Below are 22,544 nucleotides of genomic sequence, written 5' to 3'. Positions count from 1 at the left end.
CTTTAATTTCCCACAAGCTAAATGCCAGTAGATAAAATCTCCTGATCACCCAAAAGCTGCAATTTGGAGCCCGGGCAGCTGCAAGCAGTTAGCTCAACACAGTGTTGTATATATTCTGTATATACAGGGATGTTAACCATGAGGCTGTTATAGGGCTCTGACAGGCCAAAAGATCCTAATTGCCCCCTTACACCCCTTCATTAAATGGTTTAATGGGGAAAACAAGTGGATGTTGTCTGTTGTTGAGAGGACACCGCTAACAAAGAAACAGCACAAGAGCGGCGCTGATACAATACATGATAATTCATTATGGATCCCCATTGGGGATGTTTCAGAGTTTGAGTGTTTCAGTTTCTTCCGCTGGCTTTTGTAATTAGTTTTTCAAGAAACATGAAAATGGTAATGACAACAGGGATCGAGTGAAATATATAAAACAGACATTAAATGGAATAAGCATCATTTTATTACCTAATTTCCAATCAGTTTACATATTTCTACATTTTTTAATTTTACAATAATTGGAACAGTCAGACTTTATTGCATTGGATTTCATGTGATAAGACACTTGCATGCTTATGTGTGCATTTGCTGATACTAACCACTGTGCAGTTAGACAATATGCTTCATTAAAAACATCTCTGACAGACATCACCCTTAGGCTACTGTGCCAATTTAATTCTCTGACTCAAATATCTACTGGTATTCATCGTTATTCATAACAGAACATAAAAACTTCTTGCCTTGGACTGGTTTCTTTAACATTTTAAAAATAAAAACAAAGCAGAAGCAACAAAGCAGTAGTATAGACACTACCATGATAGTAATACCACTAATGCTAAATGAATATGTTAATATATTAATATATTAAAGTACTATGATATTACCACAGTACTTACTGTAAAATAATATTAAAACTAAGGCTGTCAAATGATTAATCGCGATTAATTGCCTCCAAGTTTGTGTTTTCATAATATATGTCTGTGTACTGTGCATATTTATTTTGTATTTATAAACACATACAGTATACATATTGTACATATTTAGGAAATATTTACATGTATTTATTTATATTTACCAATAATTTAAAGAATATATAAATGTTGATTCAGTTTTACACTTTATATTTTTCTTAAATATATACATGTATGTGTAAGTGTATAAAAATACAAAATTAATATGCACACTACACAGACATGTATTATGTAAACACAAACTTTTATTCTGGGTGCGATTAATCGCGATTAATCGTTTGAAAGCCCTAATTAAAACATAAAGTTTAAACTGTCAGAATGTAGACATGCTATGCTAAAATCACATTCAAACTGCAGAGTTATCACTGGGAAAACACAATCGAGATTTGAGACAATAATCATTCATTTCTTGTATGCATATTTAGATTGATAATAGATACAAAAGATGCAACACAATCACAATCATACGAATTAGCTACCTCGTAAAATAGTTACGAATTCCCGTGAGATCAGGTTAAAAGATGCTATGTACTGTATGTGGGTAGATTATTCACGTTAATAGGACTTCATTATTAACAAATAAATAACATTATACCAACTTCTATCTGCAAAAAATTCTACATCACATTATATATCAAATTCACAATCACAAATGGTCTGTTATTACTGAGAAGACATTTCTTCTCTCTCTCTCTCGCTCTCTCTCTCTCTCTCTTTCTCTTTCCCTTCCCTCCTCTCACATCTCATTAACAAATATAAGAGGGCCTCTGGACGTAGGACTTCCCACCTGTCGGTATAACATCGGCTGTCCTAGATTGGTTTGGGGTAAGCTGAAACCTCCAGGTAAGTCAAAACTCCCCTGGTTGTAGAGCCTTTGGCCAAAGCCAGTCCCAGATTGATCAAAACTGGTTTGACTGTACTGCCTGAAGCTGCCTCGTTTCTCCGAGGGAGTCCTGGATGGGTAGCGCTGGGTAGACTTGTGCAAGCCTGTCTCTTTGTAGGCAAACCAAATATTACCCGCCCAAAGGAAGAAGTTCAAAAAACCAAAGGCCTGTGAACAGACAAAGATGAATTAGAATTATTAAACAGAAACCATTTAATATTAAAAGTACCAGCTGGAAAAAGAAAGCCTGAAATTTTTATGTTGGCTTGACAAAGCCTTTCCTAAAGACATTAGGTAAAAAAGTTGTACAAAGTTTTTAGGTTTAATAGTTTTATTCTGCAGACAGACACTTTTTCTTATCTACTGACCGCAGACATGTTAAGATTTGTCCAAACTGGCTCCTGTAAGACCTCACACAGGTTCGCCTGGGCTCTGCATGCAGACATCAACAGCAGAATCTGATTCACATCAGTGGCCGCCTTCACACTAGACAGAGTTTTCGCCCAGGTGATTGAGCTAACCAGCCACATGCTAGAGAACGCTAAAGTCACCAGGAAGTCCTGTAGAGATCGGAAATAAGAAAGTCTGTACACGAGAGAGAGAGAGAGAGAGAGAGAGAGAGAGAGAGAGAGAGAGAGAGAGAGAGAGAGAGAGAGAGACATTTTCTTCCTACTGCTTATTTCGAAATGAACTCACAGCTACTGGGCCTCTGTTCTTCTCTCTGTATTTGTTCTGGTAGAAGATGTAAACTATTGTGGCCAAAAGAGAATAGAGAAAAGCCAGGACCGACACGGTAACAAAGTACTGTGCGGATGAAGAATAATCCCCTTCGAGAAAGACAGTCTCTTTTCTTGTGCCTTCGCATAGAGGAGCATTAAAATGCACCTGCTGTAGTCTAGGAGGAGAAGAAATGAATTCATGGCTTATTATTTTAACAGTTGACTGCAGTTGAATCATGTTTATGCAATTGACATGTACAGAACATTCAGTATTTTGCTAGGATGTGCTTTGTTATATTATCATATTTAAGACAGAAATGAACAAAAATGATTTTTTTATACTCTGTAGCCATTTTGTCATTATGGTATCATCCTTTTATCTTCCTTTTATTATTCCATTACCAGAACTGCAAGCAACATCTAATATCTCTCAATAAGTCAATGGGGAAGATCACAGTGAACATGGTGAATGGCTTGCCTTTATCAGATTTTTTTCTCTGTCCACTTTCAGCTCTCTATGGGCTGATGTTCACCAATGTCAAATGTGTACTTTTTTTTTCAATATAATGTGTTATTGAATTATTGTTTACAAAATAAAGAAATCACGTCAACATTGTTTTTACCTGTTGTCAGGTAGAATGGGGAAAATTGGTAAATACCCCAAAACGAAAAACGAACATTACTGTATATGTCGTGCTGCGATGATTAAGAATACTTACCTGAATGGGTAGTTGAAACTGATGCTGATGTTGTTTTGGGTTTTGTCCAAACATTCGACTTTAACCATTATCTGGCCTGAATATCCCCCACATGTTGCGAATGCTAAAACAGCACAAAGCTGTGGCAACACAACAGAAAAGTAATGAAAACCTGTGTTAAAGGGACAGTTCACCCAAAAACGAAAATTCTGTCCTCATTTACTCACCCTCGAGTAGTTCCATATCTGTATACATTTCTTTGTTCTGATGAATGTATAAATGTATAAATATATAATATATAATGTATAAATGTACAAAGAAATGTATACAGATTTGGAAAAACTTGAGGGTGCGTAAACAAAACAGAATATTCATTTTTCATTTTTAGGAGTGAACCGTTCCTTTAACATATAAACCTGTCTGTGATTCCATAAGAATGAAAATCACATATGAGATCTCTTTAATGTCTCAATTATTTCTCCCAGACATCAAATAGATTAAATGGACAGAAAATGAAAATGTTTGCCTAAGTCTCTGGCGTCTTAAATATTTTTCCTAAGAAAAAGAGCCAGAAATCACACCAAAGTATCCATTAGAATTTCTCAACAATGCCATAAAGTGAGCTAATATTTTCCAAGTCTCGAAAGTCAATATTATTTAAGATTTCAATCAAAAATCTCATTCAATCACAGATTTTATCAAATTGACCCAAAAGAAGTTTATTTTGCCTATACAATATTATTTTACATCGCCATACTCTTGCTGTTTTTATATTTATATATATATATACTGTATATTTATTTTCCCAAAGCAATTTTAAGAGAACTACATTAAATCGTCTGAGCTATAAAATAGTAACTTCTGAGCAAATACATTTTCCTCTGGGTGAAGAGGACAAAGATTAGTTCCCTTCACTATCTTTAACATCATTACGTTTTACCTCATCAGACAAAGTCTGATTCAAATTAACCGCACAGAACATTAAAACAGTGTTTTAATTATCGTCCTGTTTCTGATTTCAGGTCAGTTTCAGTGACCTCTTATCCAACTGCTACGCAATTAACAATGCAAAATTAGACACAAATGTATAGTTACTGTAAGTCTGAATAACAAGTGCGAACAAGATGATGTGAGATGATTTTAATCATTTTCACCAGTTCTGTTTAGTATAATGAATTAAAAGGCTAGAGGTTTACTGGAAGAGTGTGTGCGTGTGTTGTGTTGTGTTGTGTTGTGTTGTGTGCGTGTATGTGTGTGTGTGTAATTGACATATAGAGTGACAACAAGCAAAAAGGGTGTTTACACAGAATATTAAAATTAAAATGATTTGATGACATGTGTTGTTTTTATCTCCTGATAGAAGCAAGTGCTTCAGCAATTCAAGAACTACATTAAAATGATATCACAAAAGAATAATAATGTCTTTAGAGTATCAACACAGACTACAGATCAGCACAGAAGAAAAAGTCAATTCTTTGATGAGTCTCTGATGAGACCCAGTGAATTATGCAAAGGTTACCCAGGGGTTGCCAGCACACACACACACACACGCACGCACACGCACACACACGCACGCACACGCACACGCACACACACACACACACACACACACACCTACACACACACACACACACACACACACACTAATTAACTCACATATACACATACATGCATGATAATATACATATGAAACACATACAGTTATGCTCTTTTTAGCTCATATTCATCATTAAGGTATGTGTTAAGAGCTGATTGTCATCGATCTTTTGCACATTTCAACAAGAGCAGATTAATTATTCAAGCAAGATAGACTACAAACAGAGAGGGCGATGGCAAAGAGCAGATAATAATTCAACCTGATTTTCTTGATGTGTTCACATAAGCATGCCATTTTGAGAATACCATTGCGAGAAATTGCACACAAATTGTAAGCATTGACTTGTTTAAAAACTTTTAAGATTTTATGCTGGTCATGACAAACCAACATCAATTACGTATCGCCACACAAATTATATTACTGTATATTCCCTTTCTGATCAAACAAAAACACTGCAAAGTTTGCCACACTATGCCGTATTAGACAAGTGGTGCCAACAATTACAAATGTTTTAAAACAAACCAGTTCTTAGAAAAACAGTCTTACCGGAGCAAATATGACCATACACATTGATGAAGAGGATTGAGCATCAGCCTGTGTGTCTGTATATGAGGGAGTGTTGAGCTCCTCTGCCAGCCAAACCCAGAGATACAGAGTGACTGAATACCATGGAGATGCTCTGTGTGGCAGAGAAAAGACACACATGCACTCACGCACGCACACACACAACTGGGTACACACATTATCATACACACATATGCACATGTATATACTCAAAATAATTACAGTCAAGATTACTTCAGTTTAGCTACAGTTCAGGAGTACATGTGGAAGTATGTATTAATCTACCCCAATTAATCTAAACCTTAATGGATGTGCTGGGCATCATCTTAGTCATTTGCATACAGGACCAAAATAATTATGAAGATAAATTATAAGTCTTCCACAATAATGGCCCTCAATTTTCTTTAATTACAGCAAATGATTGCAATGCAATGTAGCTTATTTTGGTAAATGTATTCTTCCCTGCATATTTTTGACCGCCTAATGACTAGACATCTGGGCTTTTAATGCAAACGATTTAACCATGAGACTGGTCGCAGTTTAAACAAAAACTTGTCATCTTTGCTACTGTCAGGTAAGGGTAACTATAATTGTATCCATGGCAATTCTGACAGTTATAATTCCAGCTTGGATTGCTTAGAACTATGCAACTATAATATTTAGTTGACATTATTTTGTTTGTATGGGGCTCGTGCATTTAAAAACCCAATAAAAGTATTTAAGTATTGGCCTACAGTAAAATGTATTCAACATAAGTCAATGATCAAGCATGAGATGTTTCTTTCTGTGACGTTTCTCTCTTTTCTCTCCCCTCTTCACATAGCCAAGATATTATATAAATGTAAACAAAAGACGAACATGATGAAAATATTAAAGAACAAGGCATGAAAGTAACATACATAGGGGGAAGGAGAGAGAGAGAGAGAGAGAGAGAGAGAGAGAGAGAGAGAGAGAGAGAGAGAGAGAGGCTGGTTTATTACTTTGATGCATTAACTGTATTGTTATGCAATGCTGCCATCTGCTGCTTCACACTCATGTCTCCTATTCCTTTAACGTTCAGATCAGATGCACGGGTTATGTTTTTTTTATTGTTCATAACTTTCTTGCACAAACAAGCCGATGACCAAAACCTACTTAATAGTCCACTAGTCTGCAAGAAAATTACTTCTGTGTCTTCTTGTGTACACATACTTCCCGAATGAATTTTAAGGTGCTGTCACTGTTTTTCACCGCTAGGGGTAATGTTGTGTTGGAAATGATTTTAAAAACCGTTACTTTATCAACGTTAATAAGTATCCTGGAAAGGGTGTGCAACAGGGTTTGAGATACGTTTTCTCTTGTTTGGTGGGTGTGTCAAGAATGTCAGCCCAATCAGCAGCAACGTGTATATAACCCATGCGGTATTAAGGAGACAACTCGCACAATGGGTCCAAGTAAAGTCGTTTACAAATGTGTACGCAACAATTTAAGATATTAGAAGACATGTATTTTGCAGTATTCAACACGTATTTGCACCGATTTCACCAGGCTCCAAATTTTTTTCAAAAAGAACACAAACAATGGCCTTCTCAGCTGCCATAGTTCAACTCTTGCGTCATCACAACAGGGTGTTCAACCACACCACCGTTTCCGTTTAAACAACGTTTTGTTGGGGCTGAACGCAGCCCTGGTGCTATAGTCCTCATGAGTAAGTTTTATTACAAGTAGTTATATGGCACGAATACGTGTTTTTATGTGTCTTTGGTGTGTTATAAGTTGCCCATGCATGTGTTAGACACATAAAATTGCAAAAATTAAAATGTCGGAACAAAGGATGCATTCTATCTAAAAGCGAATGCTTACACTGACCTGCCTGAAACGCCTAGTGTAACCACACCCTCACAAATCTACGTCAGTTCGTGGTATGATTTGACAAAGACCGCCCAAATGTATACGGAAGTAAGGCGGGCGTACCTGTCAGCACAATGGCTTTGGAACCTGATGTTCCAAATATGGTAAGAGGCGTTGTGTGTCTTGCAGTATTCGACCAAACCCTACGCACTGGTTAACTGGCCAATCATAGCACACCTCGCTTTTCAGCTTTGTAAAAAATCCGCACGTTTCAGACAGGCGGGGCAAAGAGGAGATACGAACATGCACGGTATGTGGAAAATACAGCATTTTAAACCTTAAATCGTGTATACACATTGCGTTACATCTAAAACAAACGAAAATATTCGTTTTAGCCGTGTCATATGACCCCTTTAATCGCCTTAGTCCTGTTGTCTCTGCTTTAGCCAGGAAACGTCTTTTACTTTAATTTAGCTTTATTTGTTTGATGGCCTGTTCCTGTTGTCAGCTGGATTTCAAACTTTTAAAAGCAGGATGATGTCCCTGATGCTCCATGTTGACAGCTTCATTGCAAAAGGGTGTGTCAAAAACATAATAATAAATAGTCCAGGGCTCTAGACTGCGAACAAAATCCTCGCAAATGGGTGAGTGCGTAAAACAAATTTTTGCCCCGCCAAAGATTTATTTTAACATTTCATGTTATTTTACAAGTGGTGAATGACGCGCTTGTGATTAGTGCAGGAAAGAGCTTGTGCACTCCCACGGTCTCCAAACGTAAGTATGTTTGACTTCATTCGGTGTTGCGCAGACCGAACAGCATAAAAGCATCGCAGGACAGAGCGCTCCATGTGCTTTTAAAACGCTCTCACGGTTTGCAGTTGTATTTTTTTGCTCTATTTTTATTTTGCAAAACTCATTTTTTGTTTGCAAACCGTTTTTTTTTTTTTGTTGCAAATATATGTGACCCTACTTTGACTCCATACATATTCCGATCATTCTGTGCAGCACTTAATGAAGTCGAACACTTTGGTTTCTGAACTCTCTCCCTCACATTTTAATCAAAAGCAAGGTCGGAAGTCAGAATCAATGTTTCACGTGGCGCATTCGGAGAATATGTTAATGTGCTCAAAAACATGTTGCCTTTTCTTCCCTGACAAGGGTTCCGCACATGCAGCTGACATAAAGGAAAAATCCTATCCAATGAAGTGTTTTCCGTGTTAACTTCTATCTTTTGCGATGTCCTAACAGCTGTGAAAAACAAACAGCGCGTCAATGTCAGCTAATGTCTGATTCGCGACGAACACCTCAGAACACAAGCGTGCTTACCATTTAACAAGAGTGGTAAGAATTCATATTTAAAGTTTATTTATGACAATGTGTACTAAAGTACATATATAATAATTTAGTTCTGAGTTACTTTTGAGTTTTGAGCTAGCTAATTTGATTTAATTTTATGTGGTAAAAAATAAAGAAGGCAGTGGCAAAATTACAGCATTTTGTAAAGCAAAAGGCAATAAATGAGGATTGTGAAGAGTGACAGGTTATATTTGTGTCAGATCATTTCATAGCCAATATATAGACCTAACCTGAATATAAAACTAAACAATAACAACTGTATAAAATAACAAATACAACGTTTCTTTGCATTTATTTTGGATTTATTGGGCTCGCAAGTGTTAAAGTGCAAATATGAAGTGGTCTATAGCAGACTATTTTAAAAGACAGGGTGACAAATTAACAGAATGATTCATCAACTGAGGTCATTATGCAAGGTGTTTATCAGAATCAGAATCACTTGCTTGGACACACAAGGAATTTGTCTTAGTGACAGAAGCTTCCAGTGCACATACAGGTTAAAAAAGTGACAAGGCACAGGTAACAAAACGTAAAAAATAAATATGTGAGAGACAATACACATTTGACAAAAAGGACAATATTAGACAGTAGTAGGAATAGGTAGTCTATTGTATGTACATATGTGCTATATACAAATTATACTGTGTTATATACAAGTCATGCAGGGTAATGTAGCTGAATATTATATAAATTACTATATTATTACTATAATAAAGGGTGCGACCAAATTGTAAGTTGGTGCGACCAGTGGGAAAAATGAGTCTAGAGCCCTGTAGCCCCAATTCTAGTTGTTCACGATTGTCTAGCTTTACTATTATTTACAACTCTTGGCCTTCTCTTTTCCACTGACTTTTTCCTGTTGCTTATCTCTTGTTTTGCATTGTTGCTTTAGATCGCTCATGTGCCAGTATCCACTCAAAGTTAATTTCATTCTGGCTTCCTATCAGCTTCACTCTTCACATACGGAGGGATTTTTGCATTAGGCAGACAACAAATATATTTTCCAGAATAGAGCCAGTGATCCGGGCCGCCTTTGGCAAGCAAACCCCATGCCAACACAAGGGAGATACAGAACTATAAAATGGCCTGCTGCTGAAACATCAGCTTAACTGTGAAACTAATTCTAAAGGCAGAGTGAAAACAAATACAAACCGCAATATTCAACTATAATGTGGCATATGCATTTAATTATGCTTGTACTGAATATCAATGATGTGTAAGTGGGAAGAAAAAGACTAAATTGATAATACAAAAGAATTGTGGAGTGCCTAATTAGAGATATCATAATATGCAGCTAACAAAAGGGCTTTTGAAAAGAGAAAATTGTAGGCAATTTTACAGGTTCCCTTTATCTCATGTACTGTATGTAATGGTGCACGGTGTTCAATGAATCAAAGCACAGTTGGTGCATGTCTTTAGGCATGTCAGCGGTATTAATCTTTTATAAGGCGATACACTGCGATTGACTAATAGGTGAAGAGTGCATATGTTAGAGGTGAAGACTGATATATAGCATTGGGTTTATGTAATTGACTGGGTAACCTGACATTTTATAGATTTTTAGCTGGTATTTTTGTATCGATCCCTATCTAAACGCTTCAGAGCATCCTTTGTTTCAAAGCATGTGTATATACAATACTTGTACTAAGGTTTATACAGCCCAAGATCACTGCTTTTTGGTAAATAGAAAAAAGTTTACTTTTAATAACATATATATACACTCACCTAAAGGATTATTAGGAACACCATACTAATACGGTGTTTGACCCCCTTTCGCCTTCAGAACTGCCTTAATTCTACGTGGCATTGATTCAACAAGGTGCTGAAAGCATTCTTTAGAAATGTTGGCCCATATTGATAGGATAGCATCTTGCAGTTGATGGAGATTTGTGGGATGCACATCCAGGGCACGAAGCTCCCGTTCCACCACATCCCAAAGATGTTCTATCGGGTTGAGATCTGGTGACTGTGGGGGCCATTCTAGTACAGTGAACTCATTGTCATGTTCAAGAAACCAATTTGAAATGATTCGAGCTTTGTGACATGGTGCATTATCCTGCTGGAAGTAGCCATTAGAGGATGGGTACATGGTGGTCATAAAGGGATGGACATGGTCAGAAACAATGCTCAGGTAGGCCGTGGCATTTAAACGATGCCCAATTGGCACTAAGGGGCCTAAAGTGTGCCAAGAAAACATCCCCCACACCATTACACCACCACCACCAGCCTGCACAGTGGTAACAAGGCATGATGGATCCATGTTCTCATTCTGTTTACGCCAAATTCTGACTCTACCATTTGAATGTCTCAACAGAAATCGAGACTCATCAGACCAGGCAACATTTTTCCAGTCTTCAACTGTCCAATTTTGGTGAGCTCGTGCAAATTGTAGCCTCTTTTTCCTATTTGTAGTGGAGATGAGTGGTACCCGGTGGGGTCTTCTGCTGTTGTAGCCCATCTGCCTCAAGGTTGTGCGTGTTGTGGCTTCACAAATGCTTTGCTGCATACCTCGGTTGTAACGAGTGGTTATTTCAGTCAAAGTTGCTCTTCTATCAGCTTGAATCAGTCGGCCCATTCTCCTCTGACCTCTAGCATCAACAAGGCATTTTCGCCCACAGGACTGCCGCATACTGGATGTTTTTCCCTTTTCACACCATTCTTTGTAAACCCTAGAAATGGTTGTGCGTGAAAATCCCAGTAACTGAGCAGATTGTGAAATACTCAGACCGGCCCGTCTGGCACCAACAACCATGCCACGCTCAAAATTGCTTAAATCACCTTTCTTTCCCATTCTGACATTCAGTTTGGAGTTCAGGAGATTGTCTTGACCAGGACCACACCCCTAAATGCATTGAAGCAACTGCCATGTGATTGGTTGATTAGATAATTGCATTAATGAGAAATTGAACAGGTGTTCCTAATAATCCTTTAGGTGAGTGTATATATATATATATATATATATATATGCAACAATTTTACTGGACGAAAAATGTACATATTAAAAAATATTTAAATTGTCTTAATGGCAATGCCCACTCAAACTGGCATGACTCCACAAGTTTGTGGAAAAACCTAATGATCCTTGTGATCCCAGCATGACTTGATAATGTTCCAAACAGCATCTTGTGCAAATATGGCATTTTGTATAAAGAATTTGTACAAATATATAGTTTTCTAAACATTTCTGAGTTATTTCACTCTTTTGATATGTCAAAATATGAAATGAGTTTGTGTGGAAGGAGTTTGTGTTTCCTGGTGGTTGGCAGGTCTGAAGCTCTGACAGCAGTGAGATATTTTTGAAGTGAGGAAGCTAGGCGGTTGCTCTTCACTGCACATTTAATGACTCCTTTTCAGGCTTTCTTCTCTCCTCTGTCTCTATCTAGCCTTGGTGCAAAAGGGAGAAGAAAGAATGATCCCATGCTGTTAGAGACTAGATAAACAGAATACATATTTCACTGTAATTCCACTTTGATCTAAACATAATGGTTTTGGTTTTTACAATCCGGTTAAAAATGTGAAAAGGAAGGCCTTTGGTGTTGTCCTACTTTTTTGGTGCTGTACCAGATCAAGGACTAGTGCATTACTGCTTTATATTTGGAAACAGTTGTCCTCTTAAATCCAACTTTGTTCTGCCAGAGGAGAAGTGGTGGAGAGGGAATGCCTAGGATGAATGTAAAGCTGGTTTTATCATCGTAGTCTTTGATGAACAATAAACATCTGACAGATGAAGCATATAGTAAGCATGCGTAGGCCTAATTCTCATCAATAAGATCTGACCATTTGTATTTTTGAATGGCATGTAAAGGTCCCTGTCTGTGGTCATGGAAACAGTTTGATAGGTGAATTTTTCATGCACTTGTCCCGTTTCACCATGTCTGTTGAGTGTGGAAGAATAAAAAAACATTGATTTTTTCAATGTTTTAATATTTTATAGAGCTTTTTTTAGCACAACCCCAGCACTCAGCCTTTGCCATTGACCTGCTCAAATTCACACGTCCTGTAATTTCCCCATGACTCTCCCCTCTACACACACACATGCATTTTTAACAACATTACACAGTTTGAAAGAAAGGCTTGTTTTTTAAGTGCTCATAACCGTATTACTTTTTAATGAAGGTTTTTGGCTTAAAGACTCCATGGAATGGCTTGACAAGCACAGTTTTCTTTGTAAAATGTGCAGCTGGATGTAAAATGTGCAGCTGGATATATCAAAGTGATTATCTGTATTTGGAAATAGTCATGTCATAGTCATGAGCTGTGATTTGTTACTCACAAAGGTGATGTGACTCAGAACTAGAAATTCAACTGAAACCTTTATGACAACACATGTGTATTAGGGTTGCCATGGTATGAGAGCTGGGTTTGATTAATATGCAAATGAAGGGTTTTAAGTTGATTGATTACCAGAACAGTACACCTCTCCCCGTGTCCCCATCCCCTCACTGTTGTTTCATTTCAAATAGGTCTAATTGCCTCACACAGACTGAGGAAACAATATTTATAAGAAGATATTTGTAGAATGAACGTGTCTAGCATGCCTGAATCTTGAACACAAATATGTATGAATAATGTAAAGGCAAAAAGAGAACAAAGGATTGTACACTAGAGGCTGACAAAACGAAATGGTCATTTTTAATGTTATCGGTATCTGCCGATAATAACATTTAGGCCAATATATTATAGCCGATAAATCATAAATCATTTCCTCTGGTTAAACTTCTTCAGCTGCATGCTGATCACAGTTAAAATACAGTACAGTACTATATTTCTGTCATGATCATTCACTTACTGCTATTAGCAAAGCATTGTTGATGTAGGTACAGTATGTAGATACAGTATTTATGAATGTAAATTATAGCAACAAAAGGATATCGTTTGAATCAGACTGCTGTCTGAATGCTTTCTGTCTTGAGACCTGTGGCTATTAAGAACATTTTTCTGGTTTTCTCTGGAAGAACATCTATACTGTTTATTAAATAAAAAGTATACCAGAAAAGTTTTAAGGTTAAAGAATCGTTTACTAGTGTAAAGGAGGCTTGGTACTAGGGATGCACTGATATGTAAATTTTGGCTGATAACCGATAATTCTTTAACATGGAAGCCGATAACTGATATATTGGCCGATATACAGTATCTAAATATTAATATAAAATTCCCTAAGACTGAAACAAAAGGCAAAAAGTGGACAACTGCTTTTATTTGAAAACATTCACTGCTGAAAACAAGGGAACCATTAGTTCTCCTTTTCCCCCTGAAAATCATGTGCCAAGCCTACTTTACGCTAGTTAACGATTCTTTAACCTTCAAACTTTTCTGGTATATTTTTTATTTAATAAACAATTGTAGATGTTCTTCCAGAGCAACCCATAAAAATGTTCTTAATAGCCACATTTCTAATAGGTCACCAGACAGAAAGCATTCAGACAGCAGTCTGATTCAAACAATATGCTTTTGTTCCTATAATTTACACATTCACACATTCAATATCTACATACTGTACCTACTATACATTAACAATGTTTTGCTAATAGTAGTAAGTGAATGATCACGATTCACGACAGAAAGGTAGTATTGTACTTAGGGCTGAAACGATTCCTCGAGTAACTCGAGTTATTCGAATACAAAAAATCATCGAGGCAATTTTTGTTGCCTCGAAGCCTCGTTTAATCCATATAACTACAGTACACACGGAGCACTGCGTTTCCCCACGGACCGTTATTACTGACGCACAGCCCGCTAAACTCTATTCATGTTACGGGGTTCTCAAGTCTCCCGCATTCACCGTGAGACACACGCATTTGAGTCAGTTCACACGCTCACGCTTATTTCTCATGCTGATAAATAACTAAGAGCTTATGGAAATGGTGAACTGCTATTTTACTTGGTTTTAGTCTATTTTGCGAGTGAAACTTGTTTTCCAGCTGCATTGAGTCCATCAAACTAGATGCGGACTTGTGGACTCCGAATCATGTTATTTACACATGCCATCTGGCTGTTCTGCGTGTCTGCGTGAATGAACTGAACAGTTTAACGTGCTACAAGGGTGATGCTCGTGAATTTGTCTGCGTCTGCGCTTTATGAGGACATGAACTTCATCTCCAGAGTTGCTCTGAGAGTTTATTTCAGAAAAATTTTCTGAGTTAAGGTAACGCACTAAAAAATAAGCGTCTTCCGACGACCTGCCAAAATAAAAGTCCGGGTAACTCGGTATTTTTATGTGGACAAATATATTACTATTTAATATTAAAAAAAGAAACTAAAACTAATTTAGAGCATAAGCATGCATAAGCTGAAGTTAGTTGTTTAGCTTTGAAATTATTCTTTCTATTTTTATTAATGTTTCATATGTATGCATTTGTATTAGGCCTATATTGCATTTTGAATGTAATATGGCAATGGAATGTACTAAATGGGTTTAGTTTTCACAGATATGAATGTATGCAATTTCAGCAATAAATAAGTTAATTTTTCTAAAAAGGAAACAAATTAGTTGTTCATTTTAAGAGACCTGTCTTATTTTCTCTTGTATATTTAGTATTGCTCTTTAATAAAGAAAACGTACTTATTATCCGAATATCCGATTAATCGATGGAAAAATCAGTAGAATACTCGATTACTAAAATAATCGATAGCTGCAGCCCTAATTGTACTGCATTTTAACTGTGAGCAGCGTGCCGCTAAAGAAGTTTAACCAGAGGAACTAATTTATGATTTATCGGCTATAATATATCGGCCTAAATTTTATTATTATTTATTAAAATGACCATATATCAGCCGATAACGATATGGCCGATGATTTATCATGCATCCCTACTGCAAAAAAGAGAACGTCTTGGTTACGGATGTAACCTCAGTTCCCTGATGGAGGGAACGAGACGTTGTGTCAAGCCATGGGGTTTGACTTGAGAACCTATCATCTTCTGATTATTTAGAAAAGGCCAATGAAAACTGGCGAATGAAATTTGCATGCCGGACTCCGCCCCGGATATCCGGGTATAAAAGGAAGACGGTGTGCTGTATTCATTCACCTCTTGGTCTGAGGAGCCTGAGAGCATCCCCCGACCACTGCGGTGGGCGGCCAGCGTTGTGGCAAGAAGGACACAACGTCTCGTTCCCTCCATCAGGGAACTGAGGTTACATCCGTAACCAAGACTTTCCCTTTCTGTCGGTCTCTCGACGTTGTGTCGAGCCGACAGATGGGGTACCTATGGAAAACGCCACAGCGCTGTGCCGCATCACAATCTCCAGAGGAGCGACGTTGACTGGCCTGGGCGAGTCAGACGTGAGTGCTAGCGTGGAATTGTAACCGTCCAGTGGAGAGGTAGGGGGTCCCAGAGCTTTCGAAGAAAAGGTGGGAAGCCCCTGCCACCGGCCGTCACAGGCGGAGGCCTTGATTCTCTAATAGCGAGAAGCTGCCCGGCACCGTAAGGGCCACTGGGTAAGCATTAATCCCCCCGGGGGAAAAACGCTACAGAGAGCACTATCCTACCGTAGGGAGGAATTAGTGCAGACACCACATGGTCTCACCAACAGGGGAGAACTCTTGGGAAAAAGTGCTGGCTAAGGAGTTAACCGCAGGGTGGAGGTCCACCTAGGGAGGTCATGGGTTACCGAGGTGGGAACCAATCATGAGAATACATCAGACGGATCCGCCCGGGGGGGGGAACTAGGTCCAGTTAGAGCTGTGTGGTAGATAACTCAACTGTACCCCGGCCTAAGGGAGCAGGGCTGCTCTGCCCAGCCTGTCCCCCAGGAGGTGCTTAGTGATGGATGGAATGCCTGTTCTTTACACAGTGGGGAAAGAAGGGAGGCGTAATAGCCGCTGATCCCCCTAGAGGAAGGGCTTTCGCAGGCGTACGCCCTACCGGCTGCCGGTCCTACATGTTGCCCCGCAGGACGCGGGCTGACACCGGTTCCACGCGTAGGTTGTAGAACCTTGCGAAGGTGATGGGCGTAGCCCAACCCGCAGCTCTGCAGATGTCTGCCAGAGAGGCGCCCTGAGCCAATGCCCACGAGGAGGCCACACCCCGGGTGGAGTGTGCCCTCACTCCCAATGGGCAGGGGCGATCTTGTGATCGGTATGCCATAACGATGGCATCCACAATCCAGTGGGCCAGCCTCTGTTTGGAGACAGCCCTCCCCTTCTGCTGACCTCCAAAACAGACAAAGAGCTGCTCAGAGCTTCTGAAGCTCTGCGTGCGGTCCAAGTAGAGGCGCAGTGCGCGTACTGGACACAGCACGGATGGGGTTGGGTCTTCCTCCCCAGTGGGGAGCACCTGCAAGTTCACCACCTGGTCCCGGAAGGGAGTGGTGGGAACCTTGGGCACGTAGCCGGGCCGTGGTCTCAGGATAACGTGAGAGTCTCCAGGCCCGAATTCCAGGCAGTCCATGGACACAGAGAATGCTTGTAGGTCCCCCACCCTCTTGATGGAGGCGAGCGCCACTAGGAGGGCCGTCTTTATCGTAAGGTGAGAAAGAGTGGCCTCTCCTAGAAGAGGGCCGGGGCTGCTGGGAAGCAGACGCCGCTTGGGATCTCGAAGGCCTGTAGGCGGCCGAGTCGCGGCGGGGCAGGATGTGCTTGATCGCCTCCGTCTGCTTCTTCACCGTCGAGAACTGCTGGGAGAAGTCCTCGACGGTATCACCAAACAGCCCACCCTGCGAGATGGGGGCGTCGAGAAAGCGAACCTTCTCGGTGTCCCTCATCTGCGCAAGGTTCAGCCAGAGGTGTCTCTCCTGGACCACCATGGTGGACATCGCCCGACCCAGGGCCTGCGCCGTCACCTTAGTCACCCGTAGAGCGAGATCGGTGGCGGTGCGGAGTTCCTGCATTACCACTGGGTCGGTCTTACTCTCGTGGAGCTCCTTCAACGCCTTGGCCTGGTGGACCTGCAAGGATGGCCATGGCGTGGAGGGAGGAGAGAGGAATGCCGAAAACTTACACGCCTTGGAAGGGAGTCTAGGCCGAGCTCTCCAGGTGGCCGCCGTCTGCGGGCACAGGTGTACCGCGACAGCACGCTCCACCTGGGGAAGCTCGACATAGCCCCTGGCTGCCCCACCATCGAGGGAAGTAAGGGCGACAGAGCCGGTCTGACGGGAGCGGGCCGTGAGAGGAGCGCTCCACGTCTTACTGAGCTCCTCATGCACTTCCGGGAAGAACGGGACCGGGGCCGGGCGCGGCTTGGAGTCGCGCTCAAACCCGAGGTACCACATATCCAGCCGCGAGCGCTGGGGTAGAGGCAGTGTGGTACACTGCAGCCCAATGCTCGCGGCGGCCCGGAATAGCATGGACGACATCTCGACGTCCGCTTCTTCCTGGGCTCGACCCCCCGAGGGAGGGAGCTCCGAGGAATCGTCGGGGGCGGATGCCAAAAGGTCGTCCTCCGATGCTGCAATCAACATCTCATCTTCGTCACGCACTCCCAAGTACGTGGCCGAGGAACAAGACGGGGTGGGACCATCTCCTGGGGGACGGTCAGACGAGCGAGACGGGGCGCGAACGGTCCGTGAGCCTGCGGCTGACGGGTTAACGCTCACAGTGATCCCCATATCACCCTCGGTGCTAACCGTAGCGGATGGCAGGGCCGTAGCCCGTGCGGTCTCAGAACGGGTAGCAGACGAGGTGGCGGCTGTGTCCATGAAGAACACAGCTACCCGTGACCGCAACGTCTGGATCGCCATCCGCCCGCAGTGCGGGCAGGACGTATCCACAAAGGCTGCCTCAGCGTGCCGGAGACCCAAACACCTGAGGCAGACATCGTGTCCGTCCCCCTCCTCGATGAGCGCGTTACACCCACGAGAACAGCGGGCCATGCCACGCTGGAGAAATTTGCTCTTTTAGAAAAGGAAATCTGCTCGAACACCTCCGGAACTGCCGAGACATCCAGGGGAGAGTAGCTGCAGGAAGGGACTGTCCGCTGCACCACGTCGTAGATCCAGCAGGAAGATAGACCGAAGGTCAAAAGTAGATCAGCGAAGATCCTCGTAGAATCATCAGATGCACAGGCTCTGAAGATCAAAAGGTGAATGAATACAGCACGCCGTCTTTCTTTTATACCCGGATATCCGGGGCGGAGTCCGTCATGCAAATTTCATTTGCCAATTTTCATTGGCCTTTTCTAAATAATCAGAAGATGATAGGTTCTCAAGTCAAACCCCATCTGTCGGCTCGACACAATGTCGAGAGACCGACAGAAAGGGAACTAATGGTGACCTTGTTTTCTGCTGTGAATGTTTTCAGTTGCCCGGTTCGCCAGTGCCAAAAACCGCTACTGGCAGTTGTCCACTTTTTGCCTTTTGTTTCAGTCTTAGGGAATTTTATATGAATATTTAGATACTGTATATCGGACAATATATCGGTTATCAGCTTCCAATGTCAAAGAATTATCGTTATCGGCCAAATCGTTATCGGTGCATCCCATCTGGCTTTTTTCTGTTTACTTCATCTCAAGAGTGATGCGAATTTACAGGAATTTAAATTAACACAGTGGGAATGTTTTCTAATGTCCCAGAGTTCTTATAATGACCCAATAATAAGTATTGGCTGGTACTGAGGAACATGGTGTTTAAAGAAACTTCAAACTTTCTCAAGCTTGGGATTAGTGTTCAGTATTAATTTGTTAGATATGTGAAATGATGAAGAGATCTAGAAAGAGAAGGATTGAAGAATTGCAAAGAAAAAGAACTTGTATAAAACTTCTGCAGAGACGGCAATTACAGAACTGTCATGGCACTGAGGTATTAAAGTCACAGAGGACGAGAAAAAGGACAGGGTCAAGGCCAGCTTAAATCATTCTATTAATAACCCTGAACCCTGTAATTCTGTCCTTTAACAGAAAAAGACAGGGTGAAAATGTAATGAACTATTTCTGCTTCTGCTGTTTGTTAATCATGGACATATTGGCAAATATTAAAATCTAATTAGAAAATATGCAGCCACCAACAAAACACCAATAAACTCCCAATTAACAATATACAACACGCCTCTGAAAGGTTATATTATTTTTTGCCTTTTACATGTTTACCAGACAGGATGTGGTCTTAAAAATGTTTAATGCATAAGATAAGTACAGTAATAGAATAGCATCAGCTGTATGAATGTATACAAATACAGTATGTACTTATACATATACTTTAAGCATTTAACAGAAAGCAAAACATTACCAGCAATTGGAGAACCAATATTAGTTTACCCTACGGGTTTCTCCAATTTACAGCTTTACATACATTGAAGCTGAAGTAAAGCAGGGCAGAGAGAAACTCAATCAATTATTGATGGTTAAGATGCAGAGAGAGTGCTGCTGCTGATGGGGGTGTTTGGACCATTTGTGCCAGAATTGACTCGAGAAAGCCTGGACAGGAAGTATACTGGTCCTACTGTTCCACAAAGAATCCTGTGGGTTCGGCGATCTAGAATGCCAATATATATGCTTCATGCAAGCAAACTTCCTCACCGGTATGATCTGATGAGAGCATAGTATTGAGACTTGAGAATTTGGATCGTTTAACCATCCAAACACATTGATAAACCACATTACAGATCTATAGATTACAGTTTTGCATTTGGCAGTTTTAGTCAAAACGACCTACAGTGGATTAATTCATTGGACTTGCTTGCACTTTAGCAGTTGAGCCACAGAAACACAAATTTAGAGAATCAATAGGTAAAACATGAATGAAAGTAACATTAAGATGAAAACTGGAAAACATCTTCTTAAATAGCAGAAAATATGGTGTATGCCTGAACAAAAGAACTGTTTGGCAAGATATCCTTACAAAGAGAGAAAATATGTTCTGTAGTTATAATTGCTTTTGTTGCGGTGAGACATATTTTCATATCGGTTGGGTTCATCACCACACTCCGGGAGCGTGATTTTTCAGAAAAAGAACTAAACACACTCCGTTATATTTAGCTAATGTGTGAACATGCAGACGTGTTTTGGAGAGCACCGCTCTTACGGAACATCTGGTATGATAGTCTGAACCATTGGGATTTTGTATTTATAGTCCTAACTGCTAATTCTCCCGCAAATCCCATAGGGAAACGCGTGTGCTGCATTTAAATCATTTTTCCGTTTTGCTTTTATTAGGATTTTTTTACACTTTTATATTGTCTCTTATTCTTCACGATTATGGCCAGGAATCTTGCAGCCCCTTTGTATAATTATTATGCAGCCCTTTATTTTAATCTCTCTTTAAAAATGATCTATCCAAGGACAGCGCAATATAAACCCGTCACTGTGGCTTTGCATGTGATTTCACAATGGATTTTTAATCTTGACAAATATGATATGAGTGAGTGTTAATCTAACATGATTGGAAAACATTTTTCCAATCCATCAGGAAGATGCACAATCCATACGCCTTTGGATATATGACTGCAAATATTCAGTGCCAAAGGGCTGTGTGATTTGGGGTATTTATTACAGTGTAAGCCAGAGCTCTTTGAAATTCAATATTGTCAAATATATGTACAATATATATATACTGTATATATACAAATAGGCGTTTGTTTTTATGGCAAAAAATCCTGAATCCTCTAGTGTGAATTCTTTGATATCAAGAAATAAGACATGAAATAAGACATATTTATCTGTAAATATAGTTGAAAAGGACTGTAAGACAAACAGGTTAACAATAAGGAGATCAAAAGATTAGGAATGCAAATCTCACATAAAAAATATGGGGTGACATATTGGTCTGTCATTAATCAAACTGTCCTGATCAGCCACTACTGTTTTTTATCAGATTTTTCTTTCTTTTTGTCCGATTTGCTGTTTATTGTTTTTATTCCTATAGTGACTACAAATGGTGACACTTCCTGGCATTTTGTTAGGGGGTTCATGAGCCCTTTATATAGTGTTTTATAGCTTACTTCTACTTCAGAAATGCTCTTAAAATGACCCAAAGGCATGTTGTGTGAAGTAGTGACTTTAGACAAAAGCCTTTATTACCATCCTTCCCCTGGGCAAAACACTATACCCCAATAACAGCTTCTGCTAAATGTCCCCTTCCCCCTTAAAAAAACAGCTCATGAGAACTGTATGTACCTTTTGTGAAACTTTATACATATTTAGTAATCCTTGCACAAAATGAAATTCATATGAGGATGCCATTCCAACCCAAATATTTAAAAGCTCAGGTGACATTTGGTTTGCAAGAACACACTGTAATAAGTGAAAATGTCCAGGTGTTTTATACCTCAAGAGAGTATTTATACTTGACATGATATAACAGGGAATCCTGTTGTCAGTGTAACATAATGTAGTAAGGTAAATGGAATAGTTAACCTAAAAATGAAAATTCTTTCATCATTTACTCGCTCTAATGTCATTCTAACTTTTATGGCTTTGTTTCTTTCTTCTCCAGAACACAGAAGATATTTTGAAGAACGTTAGAACCAAACGACATCGGACCCCATTGACTTCCATTGCATGGACACAAACCACTCAGACATTTCTCAGAATATCTTCTTTTGTGTTTTACACATGATAAAAAGACATGACATGAAGGAAAGTAAATGATCCAAGAATTTTCATTTTTGCCTAAATAAATCATTTAAATAATATTTAATACATAATTTAAATAAATAGGCTATTTGTGCAGACCATAAAATAATTACATTATTTGATTTTGAGTTTTAACATGGCAGGTGCAGTTTAAAAAAAGGTTTTATATTTTGTGGCCTATATTTTGTGAACAAAAAGAGACCTTCTTGTGTCGAATCGCTGAGGTTCATTTGAATAATAGCACTTACTCAGGGTCAACCAAGCTCACCATTTTTTCGACCGAAATGACCCGCTCTCGCCAGCAGCACCACGGACAGCGCCTGCGTCTCACGCGAGCCTCAGCAGGAAGTGGCCACCATTCGCTCTTTTCACTGCGTGCGCCCCTCCCCTCCCTTTCCTCCCGATTCCCTCGCAGTGACTG

The 22,544-nt window shown here is 40.1% G+C and overlaps 1 protein-coding gene across 5 annotated transcripts; it reads right to left on the bottom strand.

Annotated features, from left to right (window-relative positions):
• Positions 1-451: 451 nt before the first annotated feature.
• synprb (synaptoporin b) lies at positions 452-22,540 on the bottom strand. 5 transcript variants are annotated; one of them, XM_057338348.1, is made up of 6 exons: positions 22,392-22,540; positions 5,415-5,597; positions 3,293-3,411; positions 2,551-2,749; positions 2,223-2,414; positions 452-2,022 (listed from the first exon to the last, which is right to left on the bottom strand). In XM_057338348.1, the coding sequence occupies exons 1-6, from the start codon at positions 22,392-22,394 to the stop codon at positions 1,708-1,710; spliced, it is 1,011 nt and encodes a 336-aa protein (XP_057194331.1). In that variant the 5' UTR covers positions 22,395-22,540; the 3' UTR covers positions 452-1,707. The 5 variants fall into 5 exon arrangements, with proteins under 5 accessions (XP_057194331.1, XP_057194329.1, XP_057194327.1 ...); XM_057338346.1 differs by having other exon boundaries at positions 5,415-5,547; positions 22,392-22,503; XM_057338344.1 differs by having other exon boundaries at positions 5,415-5,547; positions 22,372-22,453.
• Between the last annotated feature and the right edge of the window lie 4 nt (positions 22,541-22,544).

Source organism: Triplophysa rosa, linkage group LG7, assembly GCF_024868665.1.
Source record: "Triplophysa rosa linkage group LG7, Trosa_1v2, whole genome shotgun sequence".
Classification (NCBI taxonomy): domain Eukaryota; kingdom Metazoa; phylum Chordata; class Actinopteri; order Cypriniformes; family Nemacheilidae; genus Triplophysa; species Triplophysa rosa.
Note: the sequence above shows the minus strand (reverse complement) of the source record. Positions and strands in the feature narration are given on the sequence as shown.

What these genes read in the sequence shown, in the direction of transcription:
- synprb (XM_057338343.1), bottom strand. Translation starts at nt 5,633, where the DNA reads ATGTGCATATGTGTGTATGATAATGTGTGTACCCAGTTGTGTGTGTGC. An exon ending in AGTTTCAACTACCCATTCAG is followed by an intron (nt 2,750 to 3,292) that starts GTAAGTATTCTT and finishes TTCTCCTCCTAG; the next exon opens with ACTACAGCAGGTGCATTTTA. An exon ending in CAAATCTTAACATGTCTGCG is followed by an intron (nt 2,023 to 2,222) that starts GTCAGTAGATAA and finishes GTCTGTTCACAG; the next exon opens with GCCTTTGGTTTTTTGAACTT.